At 39.9% G+C, this 20,741-nt stretch overlaps 1 protein-coding gene across 1 annotated transcript; it reads left to right on the top strand.

The window, feature by feature from the left end:
• The first annotated feature begins 7,884 nt into the window (after nucleotides 1-7,884).
• On the top strand, nucleotides 7,885-17,178 carry LOC119796601. The gene is made up of 10 exons (XM_038305228.1): nucleotides 7,885-7,909; nucleotides 7,990-8,259; nucleotides 9,109-9,411; nucleotides 11,281-11,547; nucleotides 12,422-12,670; nucleotides 12,848-12,961; nucleotides 15,649-15,699; nucleotides 15,776-15,838; nucleotides 15,919-15,981; nucleotides 16,397-17,178. Exons 1-10 carry the CDS (start codon nucleotides 7,885-7,887, stop codon nucleotides 16,480-16,482), a joined length of 1,491 nt encoding a protein of 496 aa, XP_038161156.1. The 3' UTR covers nucleotides 16,483-17,178.
• The last annotated feature ends 3,563 nt before the right edge of the window (nucleotides 17,179-20,741 follow it).

The raw sequence follows: 20,741 nt of genomic DNA, 5'->3' as shown, positions 1-20,741 counted from the left end.
GAGCACAGAAGTCCAACAACAGAACACCACTCGAGTTCAGGGCGGCCATTCCTCCCAACCACGCCCCTCCAGGTCTCACTGTCATTGCCCACGTGAGCGTTGAAGTCTCCCAGCAGAACAAGGGAATCCCCAGGAGGGGCACCCTCCAGTACCCCCTCTAAGGACTCCAAGAAGGGTGGGTAATCTGAACTGTTGTTCGGCCCGTAAGCACAGACAACAGTCAGAACCCGTCCCCCCACCGGAGGGAGGCTACCCTCTCGTTCACCGGGGTAAACCCCAACGTACAGGCACCGAGATGGGGGGCAACAAGTATGCCCACTCCTGCCCGGCGCCTCTCACCGTGGGCAACTCCAGAGTGGAAGTATGTCCAGCCCCTCTCAAGGAGACTGGTTCCAGAACCAGAACCATGCATTGAGGTGAGACCGACTATTTCTAGCCGGAACCTCTCAGCCTCACACACTAGATCTGTCTCTTTTCCCACCAGCGAGGTGACATTCCACGTCCCAAGAGCCAGCTTCTGCAGCCGAGGATCGGACCGCCAGGGTCCCCTCCCCCGGCCGCCACCCAACACACATTGCACACGACCCCTATGGCCCCTCTCACGGGTGGTGGGCCCATGTAAGGGGGGACCCATGTTTCCTCTTCGGGCTGAGCCCGGCCGGGCCCCATGGGTAAAAGCCCGGCCACCAGGCGCTCGCCATCGTGCCCCCCCTCCAGGCCTGGCTCCAGAGTGGGGCCCCGGTGACCCGCGTCCGGGTGAGGGAGCGCTGAATCCAAATATTTTGCTCATCATAGGGGTCTTTGGGCTGCGCTTTGTCTGGTTCCTCACCTAGGACCTATCTGCCTTGGGTGACCCTGCCAGGGGCATAAAGCCCCAGACAGCATAGCTCCCAGGATCATTGGGACACTCAAACCTCTCCACCACGATAAGGTGGCAGCCCTCACACTAAGCTCTTAATTTACCAGTCCATAATTTATCTATAGTTTATCTATAATTTATCGTAGTTTATTTATATCAGACATTTCAGTGGCAAGACAATTCAATGAGCTGTACGTGAGAAGAAAAAAAAAAGAAAATTAAATTGAAGTGGCCTCAAAAATAATTAAAGAGAGTAAAATTTGATCATCTAATCATTAAAATATGAGTTATTTAAAAAAATGAATAAAAACATTTTAAAAAAATGAAACAAAAATTGCACCAAAAATGTTAAAGCTCCCCTAAACAATAGCTTTTTTAACCTTTCATCTGTATTATCATACAGTATTACTTAGTTCTAACACTAACAGGCATGGCCAAATAATCGGCATGACCTGTTGGAATGTTGAATGCTGTCTTCCACTCATCGCCCTCGAGAATACGTACCAAATACTGCGCATTGTGGATCAACTGGTTCAATTGGCCGTCCAAGGTTATTACCTTGTGGGAATCCAGTGATGGAAGAAGCCTTATACCCAGTGGTCTGGCACAGTCCCCATCCATTAATTCAGTATCAGCACCAGAGTCCACGAATGCAGACAGGTTATGACTTCAGGGATTATTTTGGAGATTTACTTGTTTTTGTTTTTCCCTCAATAGCAGAAAAACCAAGAGCCAAACTGACAGCAAAGGAATCAATCATACAAGGGCAGTATAACACTGACCTGCTCTGTGCCCAGCTCTGCTGAATGGAAGTTTGACTGGTTCAGACAGGAGTCATGGTATCATGCAGATCAGTCCATCAGAATCAATGAACCTGATGGATTCCTCAGAGTCTCAGAGGGAGGTCTATACAGCTGCAGAGGAGGAAGAGGAGATCCAGTTTTCTACACTGAAATCAGCAATAAAGTCTATGTATGGAAATCTGGTGAGTTTAGTTTCTGTTTATCATTGAAACAAAAAGTGATTTCAGATTTGGCAAATGGTGGAGTATCTTTTTTTGAAATCTAATAATGGTGTTGGGGGAAAAAAGCATACATTACTTACTGTGTTAAGTATCTTTATGATCCAATCAGCATGATAATCCTTCTGCTTGTACAGAGGAACAAAGTCTAACTTTAAGCTTCAATCATCAAAGCCATGATGCTCTTTATTTGCATTAGTTGGACTATTTATCTCTAGCTATCTTTTAGTTGTCAGGTTTACTGTTTACTAATTATAATACCATCCATCCATCCATCCATCCATCTTCCTCCGCTTATCCGGGGTCAGGTCGCGGGGGCAGCAGCTTAAGAAGGGAGGCCCAGACTTCCCTCTCCCCAGCCACTTCTTCCAGCTCTTCAGGAGGAACCCCAAGGCGTTCCCAGGCCAGCCGAGAAACATAGTCTCTCCAGCGTGTCCTGGGTCTTCCCCGGGGCCTCCCCCCGGTGGGACGTGCCCGGAACACCTCACCAGGGAGGCGTCCAGGAGGCATCCTAAACAGATGCCCAAGCCACCTCAACTGGCTCCTCTCGACGTGGTTAATTATGGTTAATTATAATACATGTATGTTAAACTACCATTCAATTAAAATTCATTAGGTTTTGGTATCACAACATTGTTTATATTTAATTGACTCCAAACACACGTTACATTAATAATGAATTTTAAGATCTAACATTTCAATCAAAGTCTAATTCCTCCATCATAGTGCTGATGCTGCCTAATGATTGATTCCAACAGGCAGAGGTGTCAAGTAGCGAAGTGCAAATACTTCACTGCTGTACTTAAACAAATTAAAGTTGGAACCATGACAGAACTCCAAGATCCCTTTTCTCAAGAAAATCGTCTGGGGTTTGATGATTACAGAGAACATCTCTCACTTCCTTCTCTAAATCAACCATAGTGACAGAACATCTCACTGACTAAGGTACCACATACTCCTTTGTACCACCAGAGCTCTGTTCATCTGACTCAAACGCCCTGGACCAAGCATCAAGTTTAACATCCCTGGTTTGCAAGACAATGAAAAGTTTAAATGCCCAAAAAAGTGGCAACCTTGCCTGTCTGGGATTAAGTCTCTTAGCCAACTTCTGGTATTCAAGGTCCAAATCACGAAATTGATCTTGGACCCCTCCAACCACAGTCTCCATTCCTCCAGAATGTTGGGATCTGGAGAAGTTCCATCTGTCTCCACCAGAGTTCGCTGTGGATCCTCCTGAGCTGAGCCTTCGACACACCTAAAGCCCATCTTCTCATCAGGAGGATCCTCTACTATTTAAGCAGCCCTCAGACCTCGCATCAACGCCGCAGTGTTTATCCAGTTTGGTTAGCACCTGAGCCTCACTACCTCTGTGAAATCTTTGTTGCTTCTAGTCTCCTAGTTGGATTCTAATTCCCTTTTTGTCTCTGCTTACAGGAAACCTGTTTTTGCCTTGTAAGCTCTGGATGAGCTTAACCTGTCGAGCCTGCCCTCTGAGCCAAACCTGAAGACCTTCCTCTGGATTCTCATGCTGCTCTGGACTAAGAGCTGGAAAACCAAGGTCTGTCCAAACACTAGATGCAAGACGCTGAAGCTGAAACTGAACCCTGCTGAATCAAACAGTCTCTGGACCCAACAGTGCCTCTCTCAAAGCCAAACCCGGATTCTTCAAGGTAGATCTCAGAAGATAACAATTCCACATTCATCTGCTACGTGGCTAACTGAACTGTCTCCCCTACAGTCTCCTGTGAACCAGTTCCCTAGACGTGAACCAGTGCCTGACTCATTTCCATGTGTTTTTGTCAATAAACTCATTTGAACCTTTTCCCTGTTTCCCGTGGTGTTCTGCATATTGGACCCCTCCAACCACTGTCTCCATTCCTCCAGAACCAGCTTTATCGCCGTAGCTCCCGATCCCCCACATCATAGTTCCACTCTGCGCTTGAAAGTCCCTTGGAGAAGAAGGCACAGGAGTCAATCTTGTTATCCCTGGCTTCTTGGCTGAGGACCACCCCAACTCCAGTACTGGAGGCCTTCACCTTTACAATAAATTGTCTTTTTCAATCATGGGAAACCAAAACAGGTGAAAAGGAAACAAAGTTTTGAGTGTCTGAAAGGTTCCATCAGCATGTTCATTCCAAAAGAACTTAATCTTATCTGAATTAAAGGCCTTAAGGGGTGCAGCTATCTGACTGTAGTTTCTGTTAAACTTTCTGTAGAAATTAGCAAACCCCAAGAACCTTTGCAGTTGCTTGCTATCTTTGGGAACAGGCCAGTTGGTAATGGTGCTTACATATGGTACTTGGCAATCTGATCAGGGGAAACCACAAAACCCAGGAATGACATAGTTTTAACATGAAATTGATATTTTTCAGCTTTAACAAAGAGCTGATTCTGCTAGAGGTGCAATAGAACAGCTCTTACGTTCTTCTTATGGGAATCCAAATCCTGAGAGTAAATAAGAATGTAATCCAGATATACAAAAACACAATGTACCACAATGTCCCTGAGTACCTCATTGACTAAATGTCAGAAAACAGCTGCAGCCTTACTGAGGATCAACTGGTTCAAAATTGCCATCCGAGGCTATTACCTTATGGGAATCCAGTGATGGAAGAAGCCTTATACCCAGTGGTCTGGCAAAGTCCCCATCCATAAATTCAGTATCAGCACCAGAGTCCATGAATGCAGACAGGTTATGACTTCAGGAATTAACTGACAAAGTTACAGGTAGCAGAAGATCTCAGGAGATAAAAAGTTTGATGTGGTTCAGCAGGATATATTCTGTATATTCCAGTACAGATCCATCTCCCTGAATATTTGACAGAAGTCCTCTAGAAGCCTCCCTTCCGGGAAGAACTGGGCAGAACTAGAACTGACATGAACTAGAATTGTTTTGCCATTCAGATGTTCCCCACAACTTCGCTTTATTGGCTAAGCCCGACATTGATCAGAGTCAGCCTTAAACAGTTCAGGGGGAAACAGACAATCTTGACAATCTGATCTGACAACAGGTGCCATAGACGCTGACGCTGTCGTGTGGGAGCAGTGGTGTCCTGATTACGCAAATGTGTTAGGATTTCCTGTATGCCTGATTTGACTTGAGATATACATTCTTCTACGTCCAAACGCTACTCTCTTCCAATGGCCAGATTATTCTGTCAATACATTAAGCCAGTCATCAGCACTAAGATCATAACAGACAGAGTGAAGGAATGGGAAAATAACTGTTTGTTTAACTAAAATATTCAGAAAAACTACAACATTTTCTCAGAGGTTTAAAGCAAACATTTTGCATGATCAACATAGTTGATCTGTTTAAGGTAAACAAGATATGTGAACTTTTTCCAACTGTTTTTTATTAATTTTGTATTTAGTTTTTATTTTTATGTTTTGACTCTCTTCCTTAATTTCCTACAGTTTCCATGACTCTGCAATCAAACAGGTACAAATATTCAGAGAAGAAATAGTACCTCAGAGATATGAGAGTCAGGGAGGTGGAGGATATCAGTGCATGTATAACTGGAGAACAATAAGCAGAAACTCTCAAACATCTAGTAAATACAGGATCAGCAGAGCTCCTCCATCCTAAAGTGGAGAAAACAGCAGCAGGGCTAGAAGAGACTATGAGCTAACAGGGTGGAATGATACCTTCAAGGTGTGTTCAAATTAAAGAGGAACTTTTTGCCATGAGCAAACAATTTACATGTATTGTAGAGGGCAATACAAATGGACTGGACAAATTCCAAACTGACCCCTAAACACAACCCCTATGCACTAATCTCTGCTTTTGGTTTTCCTGCGGAGGCTGGGTAGGATAAGAGGACTGCTCACCCATTAAATCTGCATCAGTGCAGACTCGCTGGAATTTGGTTGTGGGAGAAACACCTTCATTTAAGTCTTAGTTCCATTGGTTTGCTGTATCTCTGCCACACTGACAGAAACCCACAAGTTATGAAAAAGAAAAATATGTTACTATTTCCAAAAGGGGAATTCTTCTTTAAATAGTTGCATTTTACCCTATCAATTTATTTTCCAGAAAGGGGCAAATGCTTGAATTCATGTCAACCCAGTGAACAGTTTTTATGTGTTTGTTTCGCAAACAATGAAATTGACAGATTTCATCCTGAGTGCAGCTCAGCACTGACTCAATTTTATTCCAACAAACACTTGCTGGTTGGCTAATAATGGTTTCGTTTAGTAGGCCTACTGGTACTGGGGATTGACTCCTAAGTCATACTTTCACATTTTCAATTTTAAGGGATAAGCCTATAGGCCCTTTCTTAGAACCTATTGCTGTTGGGTCAAAGGCAGAGCAGAATGGATTCTATATACATCTGATCAGAGCACAAAGAAATGTTTATAACTCAGAGTTATAGACTTAGACAACTATTTAGTTTTGTATCCCTTTCAGACAGTAAATAAAATTCTAATAATATAGTCCAATTTCTGTACTTAAACAGAAACAGAAGGGCATGGCATTTTTAAGTTTCCAGCTGCTATGTGTAACAAAATAACCTAATTTATCTCCTTTAAAAATAATATGTAACATGGAACCTCAAGAACGTATATAGAGAGAGTTTGTATATGAGCAACTGAGACTTTGCAGATTATTAATGTTGCTCCCCATAAGGATGTGAACAAGCAATATATTTTGGATTTTTATTTTTTATCAATTCCTGGCATAGAGAGCATGTGCTGCTCCCATGGGAGCAAATGGGACAGTGACATGAAGCATCAGCGACAGGACCAAGCAGGTGCATTTTTTAGATTATCTGCCAGTCACACACCTATGAGAGATTTCACCTGCTCTGTGATGGCAGCCTTTATCAAGATTATTACATAATTTAACATCACAACGTTAAATTATTCATTAGTCTAAGCAACAATAACATGACAGTAAAAACCTTTTTTACTGGTGTATTTGCTTCACATTCATTATTAAATGCTATTTTCTTCTGAAAGGAAGCATAATATTTTATCTCCTAATTATGTTCAAACTAATATTTTACATGATGTCAGCCTTTTTCAGAGGTCAGTTTTAATGTTTTGAATTCACTATGTTATTAATATTTCTATTTTTATCATTGCTGTAATAATGTTTAATTTCTCTTATGCTATTAGGTCAATGTACAGATTTATTTATTTAATTTGTTAAGTTAAACAGACTTTTTTGTTCTAAATGTTTCTGTTCTAACCAGATATTTCTTTATGTGAGCAGTTTCCATTAAACCCACTGTGACTCTGCAACACAACTGGTCTCCAATATTCAGAGGAGAGACAGTCACTCTGAGATGTGAGATCCATGGAGGTGGAGGAACTAAGTGGACGTATGAATGGAGAACAACCAGCAGATACTCTGCAATATTCAATGAATCCAGGACCATAACAGCAGACAGTGACTCCTACAGCTGCAGAGGAAGAAGAAACTATGAGTTAACTCAATGGAGTAATTATTTTTCCTTAACTGTTGGTGAGTTATCCTTCTATTTTAGAAATAAGTGATTATTTGAAATGTTTCAATTTGTTTCATTTAACCATGTTTTTTCTATTAAAACATTCAAATTTGAGCTGTTGTTTTTCCAAATATTTTAGTGTATTTGTTTTCAAGTTAATGCTTAAAGTATGAATTAAATATTTCATAACATTAAGGATCTTATCAGCTTTGTTAGTGTCTAATATGATCACAACGTTGCCACAGGTGAGCTATATTATTTTGACCAGTGCAGAACAGTTTAGGAAATGTTCTAACTTTACTCTTTTGTTTTAGATAATATTGCATTTTAAAAAAAATTTCTTCATTGAACAATATTTTTCAGTGAATACTTTCAAGAACAACATGAACATATAAACATTGTAAAGTTACAACTGGCTATACTTGGAAAATAAAAAAAAAATGTTTTAGTTGCGCCAGATAAATATGAAAAAAAAAGAATAAAAATATGTAGGTCACTAAAAAGTTGATCCATTATTTATGTCAAATGTGGCTTTAAATTCTCAGCGGATCATGCATCTGATTTATTCTACTATCTGTATGTGAGATTTATGGTGATAAAAAACTTCAATAAACAATATTCTGGAGATTTACCTGTTTTTGTTTTTTCCTCATTAGCAGAAAAACCAAGAGCCAAACTGACAGCAAAGGAAACAATCATACCAGCAGGGGGCAGTATAACACTGACCTGCTCTGTGCCCAGCTCTGCTGGATGGAAGTTTGACTGGTTCAGACCGTCATGGCATCATGCAGCTCAGTCCAACAGAAAAAATGAGGCAGATGGAGTCCTCAGAGTCTCAGAGGGAGGTATATACAGCTGCAGAGGAGGAAGAGGAGATCCAGTTTTCTACACTGAAAGCAGCAATGAAGTCTATGTAAGGAAAACTGGTGAGTTTAATTTCTTTTCACCCATCCATCCATCCATCCATCCATCCATCCATCCATCCATCCATTATCTGACACACTTGTCCCAAGTGGGGTCGCAAAGGGTGCTGGTGCCTATCTCCAGCAGTTAATGGGCGAGAGGCAGGGTACACCCTGGACAGGTCACCAGTCCATCGCAGGTTTCTTTTCACCATTAAAACAAAAATTGATTTCAGATTTGTTAAATGGTGGAGTAGCTTTTTTTTTAATTTAAATAATGATATAATATTGTCAGGAAAAAAAAAAAAAGCATACGTTACTTACTGTGTTAAGTATCTTTAAGTATGTTTATTATCCAAACAACATGAAATCTCCTCCTGCTGACAGATTCAAGATAAATGGTTGGTCCTTAAATTACGAAATATTGTTGTAATGCTTTTTCTGATCCAATTCCTCTCACTTATATTGACTTACGTTTGTTATATATATTTTTTTTCATTTAGGATCTTATATTTCTTTATTTTGTCAGTATCTCCTAATAACTTGAATCATAATAAAGCTAAAGGAAAGCAGGTTCTGCAGTGGAATAAAGCTTCAATCATCAAAGCATTGATGCTCTTTCTTTGCATTAGTTGGACTATTTATCTCTGGTTATCTTTTAGTTATCAGATTTACTGTTCACTAATTATAATAGATGTGTATTAAACTACTATTTAATTAACGTTTATTACGTTTTGGTATCACAACATTGTTTATATTTAATTGACTCCAAACCCACATTACATTAATAATGAATTTTAAGATCTAACATTTCAATCAAAGTCTAATTCCTCCATCATAGTGCTGATGCTGCCTAATGATTGATTTCAACAGGTGACCTTCTCCCTGTCCTCTCTGTGTCTCCATCATGGCTGAGTCCTGGAGCCTCAGTGACTCTGAGCTGTGAGGTTGAACCTCAGTCTGCAGGATGGAGGTTCTTCTGGTATAAAGCTGTTCCTGATGTACCATCCAGATCCTACAGCTTTAAGCTGCTGCCTGACATCACCAACAGAACTGAACTGAACTCCTCCATCCTTCATGGACAAAATCACACAGCAGGATATGTGTGCGGAGCAGGAAGAGAAGATCCAGCAGATTTCACTGCTTACAGTGAATTAAAGTTTGTCTGGTCTGCAGGTCAGTATTTTCCTCTCTATGCTATAATTAAGCAGGAGCCATAGTTTTATGTTCAATCTGTAACCATCATTGTTATCTAAGAACATTCATATGAATGCTTTGTATCTACTGTCATGTTTTACTAAGAATTCAAATAAATGTTAGATTTGAATCAGATTTATTATAGTTTTTACCCGATAAAGTTAACATGGATTCTTGCTGTTCTTATCTTATACTGTCTATAGCTGTAGAGTGAGAAAATTATGTTGTTTAAAGACATCTGTTAAATTTCAGATCATCTTCTTTAATTTTAATTTATTGCATTTTAAATCAAGTCAGTCTGATTATTGTTCTTTAAAGATAAGCCTAAAACTACATTACTAAACTAATGATATCCAGTAAAATGTATTAATAAACATCAACATCCAAACTGTTGATTCTTCTTCTGTGATGCTATTCCAGGTTTTTACTGCAGCTTCTTTCAGTTCTTGTTTATTTTGGGGGGTTCTCTCTCATTCTCCTCTTCAGGAGGTGAAATGCATGATCTGTCGGGTGAAGGTCTGGTGATTGACTGGCCTTTCTAAAACCTTCCACTTTTCCCCTGATTGAGTCCTTTGCTTTGTTAGCAGTGTGCTTTGGGTCATTGTCCTGCTGCATGATAAAATTCCTCCAGATTAGTTTGGATGCATTTTTCTGAAGATGAGAAGAAAGGATGTTTCTGTTCATTTCAGAATTCATTCACCTGATACCATCATCAGTTATGTCACCAATAAATATTAATCATCCTGTTCCAAAAGCTGCCATGTAGCCCAAAGCATGAAATTAAACCAATACTCATTAAATAATCACCACCCTGCTTCACAGATGAGCTTCTAAGCTTCAGATCATAAGTGGCTCATTTTTCTCCACAATGTTTTTCCATCACTTTGGTAGAGATTTATCTTGGTCTCATCAGTCCATAAGATTGTGTTGCAGAACTTTTGGGGCTCATCTCTTTATAAATTTCAATGTCACTTTAGACATTGCTTATCAAATTACTCCTTAAATTGGCCTTTACTCCAAGTCCTGTGTTTTTGGTGATCTATTAAACCCTGTTAGTTTGAATGTTCCTGTTTTCATTAAAATTTTTCTCCGAGTATGTTCTCATAACCTTTACACCACAGTTGTTCCATAAAGTCATTTTAAAGGTTTTCACACAGTACAGAGAAAACCGCAATATGATCAGAGTCTAAACAATCCACCACAGATTAAAATGATAAAAAAAGAACTTAAGACTCTTTGAAGGTTGTTTTAAACTTCATATGTTCAATAAATAAGCAGGTGATACAGGTTTTATTGATCTGATTTGCTTAAAAAGCTCAAAGCTATTAAAACTAAACAGATTTAGGGTAAATTATTTTCTGTTTAATCCCTGCACAATCTTGCTCTATGAGTAAAGAGTAAGCAGGGGTGGAAATAGAGGGGGGTAAGCGATGCCATAGCCACATAGGTATCCCCAGCCAATCATTGACTAGACCTGTGTAGATCCTGGATGGAGGGAAGATCAGCATGATCCTCTCTGCAAACCTCATTATTCATTACACTTTGGACCGGTCCTGTTTGTAGATAAGAACCAAACCACAGAGATGGATGAACATAAAACAGACTGAAGGATGGAGGTATAGAAAATGATCAGCTGCTGCTGTGGAAGGTTGAGCTTCCTGAGTTTCTGCAGGAAGTACAGTCTTAGATTCACTAATATTGGATTAAAAGAACGGATATCCCAGTTTGGTCACTTTGTTTAAATGTTTGCACTTATATTTATTATTAAAGACGTTCAAAAAGAAAATCCATAATAATCCTTTTACCTGTTGTTTCTGTGCTCAGCCTAAATCCTGTGTTGTTTTCCAGATCCTCATCCAGCAGCGTCTCTCTCAGTGAGTCCTGACAGAGTTCAACACTTCAACTCTGACTCTGTGTCTCTGAGCTGTGAGGGAAACTCTGCTGAATGGATAGTGAAGTGGATTACAGAAGCAGGTTCACTGTTTGACTGCTCCCTCTGGGACATCATGAACAGATCTACATGTAGCATCAGTTTACACTCGTATCATAGTGGAGTGTACTGGTGTGAGTCTGGATCAGGACACTTCAGCAACACTGTAAACATCACTGTACAGAGTAGGTTATGATTTATCATGTTTTTCTTTCTCTTTCCTTATTTTCAACATTAACACATTTCAGTATATTTAATGATTAATACGTACTGTAACCTCTAACTGAAATATTTGCTCCTTGATAAATTATTCTCCTTAAATCCTCACATCTATATTAACTATATTATTATTTATTATATCATCAAGGTTGTTCAACAAGTTATTATTCAAAAAGTTTAAAAACTAAATAACTTTTGTTCAGTTTTAAAGTTATTTCTCATCTATAGCTACTATTCTCATAATTTTTTTATAAAAAATCTTCCATAACTTTTTTACAGTAGAAAGTAAAACTGTTTGATATTTTTCAATGAACTGAATTAATTTAAAATAACATGATCATATTAATGGACCCATAAATGTTTCAGAGCTGCTCTGAACCATCAGTGTTTTTAATTTCAGAGCTGCAGATTTATTCTGATGTTAATCATTATTGTTTATTTCTTCTATTTTCATCTTCATAAAAACTATTCTTATCTAAATTCTGGACAATAACTATGTTATCTCCTCCAACACAGTTGATTATTTGTTGTCCTCTAGTGATCATCTTTCTGAGACCTCTCTCAGAGGAACAGTTGATGAATTCTCAATAAAATCTAGAAAATAAAAGTGAAGAGAACATCCTCAGCCTCCAATAATGTCGCTCTAGGAACCATTCTGTGTTTAATCTGATATCTCAGTGAGGTCACAGGGTGACCCTTTTGTGTTGGTAGATCAGTTTATAAATAAAAACTTCTGTTCAAAGTGATCAAACTGAAGGGAAAGGCATCTTTTCAAGGTTTTTACAGTTCTAATCCCAACAATCTCTGATGAAATGTTCATGTTCTCTCATTGTTTTATAGAAGATATTAATGGTATTATCCTGGTGAGCCCCGTCCATCCTGTGACTGAGGGAGATCCTGTTACTCTGAGCTGCAGAGATAAAGAACAAAAACTTCTCTCCAATGTGTTTTTCTATCACAATAACAAACTGATCCACAATGACGGCAGAGAGGAGCTGAACATCTCTGCAGTGTCAAAGTCAGATGAAGGTTTCTACAAGTGTGAACATTCAGGAAAGAAGTCACCACAGAGCTGGATGGCTGTTAGAGGTGAGAGGATGAAAACATTTGATAGATTTTATTCAGGAAAGCCATTAAACTTTAATCTATGAACAAGGTGAACTCTAATAATGTTAATGTGAATGTGCTGTGGGTTTCTGTCCATGTTTACAATCACATAACATCTTCAGATTAATAACATGGCTTTCTAATATTTATTTTCTCCAGTTCCTCTCACCAGTCCTGTCAGCTCTTCACTTCCTGTGCTGCTGATTGTTGGACCAGTTATTGGACTCATTCTCATTATTCTCCTGATCTTGTGTTGCTGCAGATGGTCTAAGGGTGAGACCTTTTCATGAATATTAAATCAACTAACTTATAGCTGCTTTAACTATTGCAACACCCAAATCGGCCTCAGCAGATGGCCGCTCACACTGAGCCTGGTTCTGCTGGAGGTTTCTTCCTGTTAAAAGGTAGTTTTTCCTCTCCACAGTTGCTACAAGCATGCTTAGTGTGAGGGATTTGTGTTTGCGTCAATGAGTCGATGCAATCAACTGGTTTTCCTTAGATAGAAAACTTTGAATCAATCTGACTGTATGATCTGGTTGAACTGTAAAGTGCCTTGAGATGATTTGTGTTGTGAATTGCGCTAGAAAAATAAACTGAATTGAATTGCAACACAGACATTGATTTTTTTTGCTGTGAAGAAAAAAAACTGGCAGGATAAATAATGAATAATAAAATATTTCACAGACTCCATTACTTATTATTCTTCCAACTTCTGACTTCTAATCATGAAATTTTCACACAAGTATCTGTACTTTCTATGCCTTATATTTTTAAAACAAACCTTACTCGTAACTCTTGGCTTTGGTTTTATGTTTATAAATATTTATTTAATGTAATGTGTACCATCCAATGCAGATCATTGGCTCCATCCACATCTAGTGAAAACTAGTGTCATTGAAAGAGTCATATCAGAATCAGAAATACTTTTATAATCCCAGAGGGAAATTATAACGCAAACACTCATTGGTTAGCTAAAGGAAATCATCAGAAGCTAGCAGGTGTTCTTCAAACTGCAAACATGAATTGTCTATGCCACGCTACAATGTAGGATTCAGAAAAAGATGCTGAAATGTCTGAAAGGTCGGACACAGGCGAGAGCGTATCGGGAGACCAACAAGACCTCCCTTATCCTTGGCCCTATCTCAAAGAATTTTTCAAAATAGCTGACAATTGGGCTTTCAATTCATATAGTGGCATCTGGCTGTTTTTTTTTTTTGTTTTGTTTTTTTTTAAGGTTACTTTATACTTTGATGCTTTAAGTAGTTTTTGAAGCACATACTTTTTCACTTTTACTTGAGTAAAGAGGTCAAGTTGATACTTCAACTTCTACCAGAGTGTTTTTAAACTATAGTATCTATACTTCTATGTAAGTAACACGTGTCTACTTTTGACACCACTGGATGTTTGCATTGGGGACTTCCGGCTGGTGGTCAAGGCTCCAGCTGTAGAGGTTGCACAAATGTTCAAGGATACAGAAATATCAAGATAACTTAAAAAAAAAAAAAAGCCAGATAAAAACACAGTTACAAATAATTATTTTGTATAAAGAATCTATTTACACCCTTCTTAAAATATTGTGAAGAAGGTGTTGGGGTTAAAATCCAAACTTATGACCTCTCAAAGACTCAACAGGCAATTTAATCCTCAATCTCCCCAGGTTGTCCAGCCAGAACATGGATAACAGGCGCCAATTGCAGTCATGAAGCTCATTGTGCTGATTAGGATAAGAATTGTTCTTTGAGCTTATGAGTATGGTTTATGCCTTTTAACCAAGTTTCATAAACTATTATAGGATGGCGATGCGTTCAAAGTGTTTAGAAACAAAAACATCAAAACTTTATGAACAAAAACAGTTCTAAAGAGAGTTTCTAATTACTGCCTTTTTATTATCAGCATGATTCTGAGGAAATGCTCATTATAAAGTGATTTGATGTTAGATTTTGTGAGCCAGTCATTTTTGTCTGTATGCTCTGATCCAAAAGCATGAAGGAGTTCAGCCCAGTTCCCAACAGTAACATAAATATTACTCTATTTCTACCAAAGAGAACATGTTTGGCTGAACTGTTTAGTCTGATTTAAGGAAGGTAAAATAAGATGTAAACATCCTGTTCTCCTATTCTGCAGAATCTGTTAGTTCAATCTCTAACCTTCTGCTCTCTCTGCTTTTCCTCAGAGTAGCTTTGCCTCGTCTGTTCCTGTTTGGCTGTGACGTCATCCTGGAAAAAAACATCAGCTGTGCTGCTTCTATCAACACCCTTGTTAATAGATGTTGGAGATCGGCCTGTTTTCCAGTGTGGTCCTGTTTCTCTGACCGTGACTGAGTGGATGTGCTCTCTTCGTCCTCTGGCATGGGAGCTGCCTTGGAGCTCGTCTGCCTGGCTGTGTGTTTCCTGGACGGGGCCGCCTTTTACAGCTGCTTTTTGTATCTCTGCTTCTGTCTCCTTGAACCCCAGTCGGCCTCGGCAGATGGCCGCTCACACTGAGCCTGGTTCTGCTGGAGGTTTCTTCCTGTTAAAAGGGAGTTTTTCCTCTCCACTGTCGCTACAAGCATGCTTAGTGTGGGGGATTGTATTTGAGTCAATGAGTCAATGCAATCAACTGGTTTTCCTTAGATAGAAAACTTTGTATCAATTTGACTGTATGATCTGGTTGAACTGTAAAGTGCCTTGAGATGACATGTGTTGTGAATTTGACTCTATATAAATAAACTGAATTGAATTGAATTGAATTATGATTGTATTGGTCTTGCAATTTTATGGGACATATATACATATTTTTTATATTGCAGATTTTTGAATCATTATTTTTAGAGCTTTGTTGTTAATCTGCTGGTGCTGTTTAGATCACTATATTAATGTTAAAGTTCTATATATCACTTTTACAAGGTTTAAGTAAATTGTTGAAAATTTGTAAATTTTCTTTAAATTCATGATATTTTTTGGTATTTTTATTCATTTTAGGTGATGCTCATATCTATGATATAATCAGCTCTGCTGAAGCTGCTGGAAATGGTAAAGTTTATCTTTTAAAGCATACAATCATGTAATTTACAGTCAAGTAACTCAGAAAAATGTTGCATTATTTCAGCAGGAGAAGAACTCAGAGATCATACATACTCTCTCATTGAAATAAAATCCTCTAAGAAAGAGAGTGAGTCCCACATTTCTACAATGTAAAACATGAGAAACTGACTGAGTGGTTTTATCCCTCATATTGGATGATCTTTACAGGTAGACATCATAGGCCACCAGAGGAGGGCGCCGTTTACTCTGAAGGGAAAACAGGAGCTGCAGGTACAGTCAATTTCATGTCATCATTACACTAAAGCTGATTACACCTCAGCATAGAGTTCAGTTCATCATTATCTCTCTTAGTTGATATCTGCAAGACAACTAATAAAACGTCAGTGTCCTTTAAAGAAGGTTCAGCAAATTTTATTTTTCAGCGCATCCAAAGCCACTACATGTGCATATAGAGTGAAGTAATTATATGTATTTTTAGAGGGTCATCAGTCTGCTATTGCCCTGTTTATTTGTTTTTCTTTTGCTTTGTGCCACCATGAAAAATCACTGGCCTCACTCTAGCCCCACTGGTAAAATAGGTCTTGAACCGCCACTGTTCTGCATTTAATGTTGCAGTATTTAAAATCGTCTGCTTTGAGTGTATTGATTTGACATTTTCTATTAAGAAATATCTTCTCATTGACAGGAAAGTCAAGTCCAGCAGCAGAGGATGCAGTAGTTTATTCTGAGATCAGATCAGTACCAGCTCTGCAGGACAATGCTGACATGTAGGCCGGAGGCTCTGATATATATTTTTCCTCTAATATGCCATCCATCCATCTTCTTTCGCTTATCCGGGGTCGGGTCACGGGGGTAGCAGCTTCAGTAGGGAGACACAGACATCCCTCTGCCCATCCATTTTGGTGAGCTCCTCTGGGGGAATCCCAAGGCCCTCCCAGGCCAGCCGAGAAAAATAGTCCCTCCAGCGTGTCCTGGGTCTCCCCCTGGGCCTTCTGCCGATGGGACGTGCCTGGAACACCTTACCAGGGAGACATCCAGGATGCCTCCTAACCACATGCCCGAGCCACCTCAACTGGCTCCTCTTGATGTGGAGGAGCGGCGGCTCTACTCTGAGTCCCCCCCGGACGGTTTAACTCCTCACCCTCTCTCTAAGGGAGAGCCAGGACACACTACAAAGAAAACTAATTTCAGCCACTTGTATCCGGGATCTCATTCTTTCGGTCATGACCCAAAGCTCATGACCATAGATGAGGGTAGGAACGTAGATCGACTGCTAAATCAAGAGCTTTGCTTTTTGGCTCAGCTCTCTCTTCACCACAACAGACCGGTACAGGGGCCCCCTTCAAAGCAGATGTCGCACCAATCCGCCTGTCGATCTCCCGCTCCATCTTCCCCTCATTCGTGAACAAGACCCCAAGATACTTAAACTCCTCAACTAGGGGCTGTACATCCTCCCCAACCCGGAGAAGGCACTCTACCCTTTTCCGGCTCAAGACCATGGTCTCGATTTGGAGGTACTGATCCTCATCCCGGCTGCTTCACACTCGGCTGCAAACCGCTCCAGTGAGAGCTGTAGATCACGCCCTGATGAAGCCAACAGGACCACATCATCTGAGAATAACAGAGATGCAATCCTGAGGCCACCAAGACAGATCCCCTCAACACCTTGGCTGCGCCTAGTAATTCTGTCCATTAAGTTATGAACAGAATCGGTGACAAAGGGCAACCTTGGCGGAGTCCAACCCTCACCAGAAACGAGACTGACTTACTGCCGGCAATGCTGACCAGGCTCTGACACTGGTCATACAGAGACCTAGGAGCCACTATTAAAAGGCCTGGTGCTCCATACTCCCGGAGTACCCCCCCACAGGACCCCCCGAGGGACACGGTCGAATGTCTTCTCCAGATCCACAAAACACATGTAGACTTTTTGGGCAAACTCCCATGCACCCTCTAGAATCCTGCTGAGGGTATCGGGCTGATCCAGTGTTCCACGGCCAGGACAAAAACCAAACTGCTCCTCCTGAATCCGGGATTCGAACATTCCGAGGGACCCTCCTTTCCAGAACCCTGGAATGGACCTTACCAGGGAGTCTAAGAGTGTGATTCCTCTGTAGTTGGAACACACCCTTCGGTCCCCTTTTTTAAATAGAGGGACCACCACCCCAGTCTGCCAATTCAGGGGAACTGCCCCTGATGTCCACACAATGTTGCAGAGCTGCGTTAGCCAACACAGCCCCAAAACATCCAGAGCCTTAAGGTACTCAAGGCGAATCTCATCCACCCCTGGAGCCTTGCCACCGAGGAGCTTTTTAACCACCTCAGTGACTTCAGCAACAGAGATGGGAGAACCCGACCCGGAGCCCCCAGGCTCTGCTTCCTCAATGGTCTTCGAAGTACTCCGCCCACTGACGTAAGACGTCCCGAGTTGAGGTCAGGAGCACACCACCCTGCTCCTGACCTCGTTGGTAGTGTTGGTACTGCACCGCTCAGGCTCCTTCAGGCTCCTTCCCCACCAGAGAGGCAACATTCCATGACCCAAGAGCCAGCTTCTTCAGCAGAGGGTCAGAACGCCAGGGTCCCCGCCCTCGACCGCTACCCATCACACCCTTTATTATGTTACATGTTAAATATAAGAATAATTCTTTCAATCTGTCAGCTTTTCTTTAATTTCTACTATGAAAAACGATTCTAAAAGAGACAATGTATTCCAGAATAAAGTACAACGTTCTAGGATGCGGAAAAGCTTAAACTTTCAATGGATATTATGTCAAATTTTATAAAGGCTCTACTTTTATTTTTTTTCTCATCAATCACATAAACTCCCCATTATCTACTACTGAACTTCTGTTTATTACATTCTTACAGTTTGGTAGCCTGGGTGCCAGTCCGAACTTAGTCCCGCCCACAAGGTTTGAGTTCGGGGAAGTTCGGTCTGGCTCTGCTCCATAGTAGCGCGAGTATTATCGCCCACTGTCAGGCGATCCAATCAAATTGTCAGGGCGGGCTTTATACGATAATGGACAGATGATCAAGAGTAACGTGATCAACCACGTGACCAAAGCGCGCCTGGGCGACAACAATAATGGCTGCCGCTGGAGAGTTGAGGTGAGTAGATTCTGCTATTAGGTCTGTTCTAGAAGATATCGACAGCAAATTAATTTTAAAAGAGGAACAGAGAAACGCGATCAAGTCGCATCTTCTTATTCTAGGCGTGAAACTGCACGCTTTGATTTTTGTGGACAACAACTATGCGTGGCTTAACATACGTCACGCACTCCGTTGCTCTTATTGGTTGTAGGTCTATCCAATTGAGTGCAGAGGCATTTTTTTTCCTGGTTTGTTCGAAACACGCCCCATAATCACAGCTCTATGGAGCAGTATCAGACTCATATTCTGACTAGAATTGAGTAGGACTACGTCAGGGTAACAGTTTGGTAGATCTGGATTAAAAACTGAATAAATTGGACCAGTTGTTTTCTGATGCTACAGTTTAGTAGGGGAACTTATATAAATAAAAAAAACTACATTAATAGGAAATTAATGCTTAGTGACATAACAAATCGATGTGGAAAACACAATATTTTGTGTCTGGCTTCAAAGGAGTTTACAGAAGAACAATGTTCCTTTCGATTCTTTTTAAAATCAGTCATGTTCTTTTTGTTTTCCATAGTATCCTTTGTGAGCTTTAACTATCCTCTGGATTATTTAACTGCTTGCTTTAAATAATGAGACACTGTTTTCTCGCTTAAATTCTATTAATGATTCCTGCTGTGTAGAGTTATAGAGTGACAATGAAACCTTTCAATCTTAGATTTCCTTCTTTGCTATAAAACCTTCACCTTCCAATATGTTAATTACACTTGAGAAACACATCTGGATGGAAAGGTTTTGTGATTTTGTTCTTTAAAACATAAGGCATCATAATCAGCTTTAAAGTATAACGATCCATCTCAGAGTTACAGCAGTTGTTTAAACAATAGGAAAAAAAATGAAAACGTTGGATATATCCTGTTGCCTAACATTTCAAATAAATGAATAACAAATATGTCAAATGAGTTGATGTCTTTTTCCAAAAATACTCATCTTACAGCCCAACTTCATCCCATACAGAAAAGAGAAAAAAAGACATTTGGATGTATGAACATTGAGGGTCATTGATGTGTGCTGCAGTTCCACAGCCTACCACTAGAGATTTGTATTGCAATTATAGAGTGAATTTGCTTTTAATCTTACCGGTATTTATATTCCTGATGAGCAATACTTACCAAATGTGATACCTTACCTTTGAGCTCTGTCCAATAGAAGCTTAGTGTAAAGAAAAACATGCTGATTGCACATATAAGCTTAAAGTTGATGGAAATCATAAAAAATGTGGAATGTCTGGAAAAACATCCACAAACATCAGGGTTCTACATTGTCACTTTTGTGGAAATCGGGGGGGGGGGGGGGGGGGGGGGGGGACACATTTCTGTTTGGTTGTTTTACTCTTCTGACAATCAAGCTTAATCTTAAAATAACTGATCCAACATATTAGTGACAAACCTGAATCCATCTGCTTTGGAATTAACATTTTACACTGGAAGAACAGATGTATTAGAAAAATAGAGACACACATCAGGAGCTCCTATATTTACTTCCAGCATAAATAAACAAGTTAGAATGATTTTAAGGGAGCAGCATCTCTTCCATTTAATTACAAAAAAAATATACAGAAAAGACAGTGAAGGTCTATTGATTAGGGACTTTTATAGTTACCAGCTTGAATCTTATTAACATATGGTCAGGTTTTCATAAAAATTGTGACCATGGATAGACATTTTTTTGTCAGGCAAGAAAACAATGATACATAAAAACGTGAAAATATTCTAGGTCAAATTTTGATTTTAGACAAACTACTTTAAGCAGATTAGGGTGATTGTGACTTTAACCTTCTTTACCTGGACTGGTAAAAATCTATGATGCAATAACATGATAATGGGTGTTTGTAATAATGATTATAAATTAAAAGTGACAGCTGCTACATTAGA

Source organism: Cyprinodon tularosa, unplaced genomic scaffold, assembly GCF_016077235.1.
Source record: "Cyprinodon tularosa strain WSP-4 unplaced genomic scaffold, ASM1607723v1 ctg553, whole genome shotgun sequence".
NCBI classification, from domain to species: domain Eukaryota; kingdom Metazoa; phylum Chordata; class Actinopteri; order Cyprinodontiformes; family Cyprinodontidae; genus Cyprinodon; species Cyprinodon tularosa.
The sequence above is the reverse complement of the archived record's forward strand: the minus strand, read 5'-3'. Positions and strand labels throughout refer to the sequence as shown.

Excerpts from the sequence above, each read along its gene's own strand:
- LOC119796601 (XM_038305228.1), top strand. The coding sequence starts at position 7,885 with ATGCATCTGATTTATTCTACTATCT. Across the intron at positions 7,910-7,989 it reads TCTGATTTATTCTACTATCT|CAGAAAAACCAAGAGCCAAA; the intron begins GTATGTGAGATT and ends TTTCCTCATTAG. Across the intron at positions 12,671-12,847 it reads GAGCTGGATGGCTGTTAGAG|TTCCTCTCACCAGTCCTGTC; the intron begins GTGAGAGGATGA and ends TATTTTCTCCAG.